The sequence below is a fragment of the Euphorbia lathyris genome, chromosome 2 (assembly GCF_963576675.1).
Source record: "Euphorbia lathyris chromosome 2, ddEupLath1.1, whole genome shotgun sequence".
NCBI classification, from domain to species: Eukaryota; Viridiplantae; Streptophyta; class Magnoliopsida; order Malpighiales; family Euphorbiaceae; genus Euphorbia; species Euphorbia lathyris.
The window spans coordinates 20,986,212-20,992,522 of record NC_088911.1 but is presented as its reverse complement, the minus strand read 5'-3'; the positions used below and the strand labels follow the sequence as shown (position 1 = coordinate 20,992,522).

The window sequence follows — 6,311 nt, the reverse complement described above, 5'->3', positions numbered from 1 at the left end:
TTATTATTGTTTCACGGAATATTTGTGTATTAAAATTCCTAAAAAGTACAAATCATTGAATTTTGTAAAAATAAATAAATCATTCATCTTTAGTTAAAATTCTATAAAAAAAAAGTAGTCAATTATTTTTAAAATTAATTTAATTTGAATTATCATTAAAAAATATATATTAATTTCAAATATACATAATATAAATTTTTTTTAGTATGATATAAAATTATTTAAAAGTAAATATGTCAATTTATTTATTTATCTAAATTATATAAAAGTTTCATACCCCTTGCATCGCACGGGTTTTCGGCTAGTTATAATTTAATTTAGTTATTTTATATGTTTTATTATGATTTTTTTTTATTTAGTTATATTGTTCTTTTACATACTAAATTTATTTTTCAAAAATAATTTTTATTTGTTGATTATATATATATATATATATAATTTATAAAAATAATTTATAAATAATTATATATAAATAATATATATATTATTTATTAATTATATTATCGGTTCTTACAACATTGGAAATAAGAATAGTTGTTGGACTTCTAGGAAAGTGCTGTTACATTTTCCAGCCTAGAGTATCTCAAACTTTTAGACACGTGTAGTGGCAACATAAGGACAAGACAGCCAAAAATATCTAAAACCTTAAGACTGATTTAGGATCCGTTCGTTTCAACTGTTCCTGTTTGCTTTTGCAGTTGTTTCTGTTTGCTGATAAGCAGTAGATATTAATTGTTTTTTTCTGCAAAAAGCAGTTGTTTCAGAATTTTACCAAACACTCTCTATCTTCTGTTTAGTATAGAAAGGAAAAAAAACAGTTCTGAAATATAGAAACAAACAGACACTTAACGTGCGTGGCAAGACAGGTGGGGCATGCACTCTTTACTCTATCCCTACTACAGTAGTACTACTACAGAAATGGTTTCAAAATATTCCATTTAAAGTTTTGGGGATCTTTTTACCCTCATTCCCTCCCCACGCACAGGTCCACATAACACCCATCCTACAAATGCATGAGTTATGTGGAGTTACAATTGTATTACTATTTTAAAAGCTAGAATCATTATGCAAAAAAATAAACCACAATGGTAACAGCAAGAGGTTCCATAAATAATATTCCGTTAAAAATTAGTCACTGATTTGGAGAAAAAAAAAACACCTTCATTTTCATTTTCTATAATCTGCCCTTCAGTTGGCATCAGATAGCGAAATCATCAAAACAGTAACTAACGAACAATGTCATACGGCTTCACAAGTTAATTAAACGAAAGTATAAAACCCCAAGAAGTTGGGATGTGGAAATGATTTTCATTCATCTGGTGGAGAAATTAGACACGAAAATGTTCATCTGTCAAAGATGAACAACTTCAAGGAATACGGAACATCGAAACAAGAAGGAGAAGCTATATATAGGACAATAGAATTGAAATATGCTGCAAAAAAACAGCTGCACGCCATTATAAACAAATGAAATACATAGAAAATAATGGGACAAAGAGAACTGTCCAAATAATTTATACTACATTCTGTTCAATCTTGCCTTTTTCTCGCGTAATACCCACCCGTAGAAAGGTAAGAGAGTAAGAATCACATGCTAGGTGCTTCACCTCCAGGTCCTGGCCGGGCATTTAGAAGGGGTTGAAGAGCTTTAACTACAATGCTCATGTTCGGCCGGAAGTCTGCTTCATATTGCACACACAAGGCAGCAACAGCAGCCATCTACAAGAAAGACAAATAAATGGACAAAAACTTAAAATTCATCTTTAATCAACAAATTTTGTGCCTTGCATTATTGAAATCGGTCCTGAAGATAAACGAAGTTTCAAAGATCAAGGTCAGACCTTCGCTACTGCCTTAGGTGGGTAATCTCCTTGAAGTCTTGTATCCACACATTGCCTAACCTTGTCCTCACTAAGTTTTGGAGTAGCCTAACACATTCCAAAACTCAATTATCAGTCAAGAATCAAAGAACAGAAAAACTTCCTACGTTTCAAAGCCTACAGAAAAACTAGACATGAGAAAATAGAGAACGATTAGTACCCAGGTAACAAGACTCTGCTGACCGCGCGGCAAGGTATGGTCAACAGGTTTTCTCCCGGTCAAAAGCTCAAGCAGGACAACACCGAAACTATACACATCACTCTTTGCATTCAACTGCCCAGTCATCGCATATCTGCCAAAGCAAATGGATAAATGTTCAGGACAAACAATTTCCCATCAGGACTTTCAACGGGAGACTATCATAGAAAATTAAGTTTTTATCAGTTCTGCTGTCAAGGCTGTAGAAACAAATAAGTCATAGCTACAATCCTACATGCTTTCCAACTGCGTATATAATGCAAAATTCCAGCAATCAAATGGAGATTACCCAGTTTTAGATTCCAAATGGGAACACATTAGCAAATCATTAAATATAAGTGTCAAATATTTTATCTGAAAACTGCACATCAAAGATTTCAAGATTAGTTATACTAGAAATAATTTTCAAACTACTATTCAAAGATATTTGAAATATTTTATTCTCTATCAGGCTTATGTATTGCTAACTGATGATTATTTTCATGCCTGCATAAGGACTCCATCCTCGTTTTTTGGCCTATATAAGCATCAGCCTGTCGATTGAATTAGAAAGAAATTTATGTATTTTGGAATTTTTGATTTTTATCCTTGCATTTCACATAAGCACTACTGAAAGTCTGTCAATAACTTACTCAGGGGCATGATAACCAAATGTTCCAAGAACACGAGTGGAATGAAGACGTGCTGCCATGTCAGGAGCTTGATTTGACAAATCAAAATCTGCAATTTTTGCGACATCATCGTCAAAAATCAGAACATTGCTGGATTTAATGTCACGATGAATGATATGTGGATCAGCCTTTTCATGCAAGTATTCAAGGCCTTTAGCGGCCCCAACAGCAATTTTGACACGTTGGTGCCATGAAAGGACAGGACCAGGTTGTGCGCCTTTAACACCTTTCCTACCTAAAAAATAGGAAATCGATAATATAAATGTTAATCACACAAACAAAGTATCAGGAAATAAAGTCATGACAAAATAGAACCACCAAGTTACGCACGAAAGAATATCACCCTACCTGCCCCCACAGCAGTGTACACTACAATATAACTAAAACCAGACTACAACAACCAGTTTAGATTAAAGCTTTTGTTATCCATATTAGAGTTTTGACATTTCTCGACATCTTTATATAAGCCACAAACTGATGCATTCAGCAGGATTCGTTCTTTTTTTTATTATTATTATTATGCATTGGGTATGATTGTTGTTGCAAAGGCTTGCAGATTGCAGACTTTTAAAGCGGTTAGTTATATATCATTGAACTATCATAAGGTAAGAACCAAAACACAGAAAGAGAGTTAGAAATACCATGTAGAATGTCATGAAGAGATCCATTAGATGCAAATTCATAGGCAAGTACACGGGAACCTCCATCAACACAATACCCAAGCAATTGTACAAAATTCTCGTGCTTCAGCCTTGATACCATGGAAACCTGTAAATTCATATATATTGACAGGTAAGTCCAAAGGCATAAAGAAATCTCGATGAAAAAAGTTGCTGATGAAACAATTTAAGGTTTCAACCATACCTGAGCCAAGAATTCATCATCAGGCTGCTTGCTTGCATCTAACTTTTTGATTGCTGCAGCCTGCCCACTTTTAAGAATCCCATAATATACTCTCCCATATGAACCCTCCCCAATAAGAGAATTAGTCCCAAAATTATCAGTAACATCCTTTAGTTCATCCACTGCAATGGGAGGGACTTCAATAGGCTGGATTTTAACAGCCTGCTTGGGTGCTGTTTCTGATGCATGATAACCTCCAAAGTTTCCTACCAGGCAATATTAAGTTCAGATTTCATACAGAATATTATCATACACAAAGAAACACAAGAATGTACAGCAAAAATATAAAAAATTGCCAATGCAAACATTTCCTAAATATCTCAAATGTTCTTTCATAAATCTAATAAGCATACTCTAAACGCCAAGGGGGATAAAAGGTGTTAATTCAGCAATTCAGCTAGCAGGTTGGAATAGACAAGCAGTAAATTGCTAACTGAAATGCATCAGACTAGGGGGAATTCATCAACTTTGGTTACCTGCTGAACTCTTATAAGGATGTGGGCCTCCATTGTCAGCAGCTTTATGCATGTCATCTTCTTCACAGCAACCAAAGCAGCTCATGATTCAAACCCTTACAAGTGCCTCTAAAAAAAAGCACCAAATAAGATCCTGTAGACATGGATACACAGAACTCAAGGGAAAAAAAGAACCAAGACACACTGAAGGATAAAAAATGCTACCATAAGTAATTACAATATGCAATAGGCCCTAAGCTGTAATCCAAACAAGTTGGAGTCAGGTTGATGGAGAATTTTCCTCCATTTTACCATGCTGAGGGATATATCTAAAAAACTAACAATATACTGAAGAAGAGCATTGTTCATACATGTCAAATTAATACATAGTTTAGGTTCTGCACCGAACTACAGGTAGAAGTAAGAGAACTGTCTCTACCTCTAATGATATAGAACAGAAAAACATTACAGGACAAAAGAATTGGATAAAGATACTGCAGATTTGAATTGTATTGGATTTGTTCTTATGAGCTAAAAAATATCAAACTTATCAACTATGCTGACCATGTAACTCTACTATATCTGGACTGTGTTGATGTATGGGACATATTATTCAATCTAGTTACTATGATAATACAATGGAAGGACAATGAATCATGATACTCTTCAGCGTGGCAAGTTACCCAAAAACATCTTGGAGGAGGATTATAACATTTTTAAGGAGTATGAGAACCAAAACTGGGGGTTAAGGACATGGTCAATTAACGATATGCTGTAAACCCATAACTTTAAAAGAAATCATCGCACTACCCTCATAAGAAACATTTGGGGCATACATGGAATGCTAAATGCTCTATGATTGCTTAAATCCATACAAGCACAAGGCACCAACTTAATAATCTGAATGGCATTGTAATAACTGCCACAGCGTTGTGACTTATCTTTGATGTAGTTACTAGTCCACATAGTCGAATTCATGGATGTAAATCAATGAATAATTTTCAATAGGCTTCAATGAGCAAGGACTAGAACCAAACCTAATAACACAAGGACCAGCGTTGGTTCTGGCATTTGAAGGTAGATAGGAATCCTTGAGGAAACAATTGATAAGAAATCAAAAAATCATCAATTCAAATGGTAGAACCTACAACTCCATGGAAAAATTGATTTTCGTTTCTACTCAACCCATATAATAAAAGATAAAAAAAAATTATTTATACTGGAAAATTATATATAAAAAAGTAGGATCAGTTTGCACAGATTCATATATATATATAAATAAAGATGTCAGTGTACTTATTCATGAATGCACAACGAAAAGCAGCAGAATTCAAAAGTAACAGCTCAAATTTCTGAAAGTTTCTGCAGCCAATGAACACAGTCCACCCATCTTATATCCAGATCGAATCAATACCACAAAATCAAGTAAACAAACAATAACAGATATGAAAATCCCAACTCAAAAACAAACTATTCAAAATAACAATATAAAAAAGCTTAGTTAGTCATAGCACAAGCTTGAAGAGCTGTAAAGTATAATTTCAAGGTAATCTGATGCATGTTAACCAAATTTTAAGAAAAAACCAGAAATTAAAAGAAAAAATGATAGATCCTTACATGGAAAATTGAGCAGAGAAACGAGAAGGTAAGAAGAGGAGGACAGCAACGTCAATGAGTCCACAAAGAGAGTTGAGAGATCAAATTGCGGGATCTGAAACGTAGATAGCCGGCCAAAGGTGCGCAGGATAAGGATTGGTGAATGATGGGGCGTTTTTTCTGATAGTAGATTGGAATTTCTTTTGACTTGAAGCAGAAAGTGGGTTTTGGGTTTGTATTGTATGAATGAATAGTTGGCATAAACATATACTAAATTAATTAATAACTGTAATAAACTACTAGAATTAAGCATTTAATTACTGATTATATTTTTCTTAATTTTTTCAGTTTTTTATTTCATTTTATTATTAAGTTGGTTGTGGTAGCCAGACTTGACTTGGCTGTTTTCATATTCAATTCTCAAGAGTTTCTATTCCCTGAATCTAGATACAGACAAGTGAGATAGAATCGTTGCCGTTGATTGTATAAATAGTCAAAACAGTAAAAGACTTGTGATTTTAACGCTATTTGGCATGTGGTACCCACTACGGTACTGCTCCTGATTATTATTTTTTTTTATACTGAATTTACATGTGAAACTGTTGTC

General features: G+C 33.8%; 1 protein-coding gene across 2 annotated transcripts; it reads right to left on the bottom strand.

Moving 5' to 3' along the window:
• Positions 1 to 1,294: 1,294 nt before the first annotated feature.
• On the bottom strand, positions 1,295 to 5,963 carry LOC136217192 (pto-interacting protein 1). 2 transcript variants are annotated; one of them, XM_066003777.1, is made up of 8 exons: positions 5,726 to 5,963; positions 4,130 to 4,262; positions 3,615 to 3,859; positions 3,392 to 3,518; positions 2,712 to 2,985; positions 2,041 to 2,173; positions 1,842 to 1,928; positions 1,295 to 1,719 (listed from the first exon to the last, which is right to left on the bottom strand). In XM_066003777.1, the coding sequence occupies exons 2-8, from the start codon at positions 4,212 to 4,214 to the stop codon at positions 1,588 to 1,590; spliced, it is 1,083 nt and encodes a 360-aa protein (XP_065859849.1). In that variant the 5' UTR covers positions 4,215 to 4,262; positions 5,726 to 5,963; the 3' UTR covers positions 1,295 to 1,587. The 2 variants fall into 2 exon arrangements, with proteins under 2 accessions (XP_065859849.1, XP_065859848.1); XM_066003776.1 differs by having other exon boundaries at positions 4,130 to 4,237.
• Between the last annotated feature and the right edge of the window lie 348 nt (positions 5,964 to 6,311).

What these genes read in the sequence shown, in the direction of transcription:
- LOC136217192 (XM_066003777.1), bottom strand. Translation starts at nt 4,214, where the DNA reads ATGAGCTGCTTTGGTTGCTGTGAAGAAGATGACATGCATAAAGCTGCT. An exon ending in ATGATGAATTCTTGGCTCAG is followed by an intron (nt 3,519 to 3,614) that starts GTATGGTTGAAA and finishes ATGAATTTACAG; the next exon opens with GTTTCCATGGTATCAAGGCT. An exon ending in TCTTCATGACATTCTACATG is followed by an intron (nt 2,986 to 3,391) that starts GTATTTCTAACT and finishes CCTATTTTTTAG; the next exon opens with GTAGGAAAGGTGTTAAAGGC.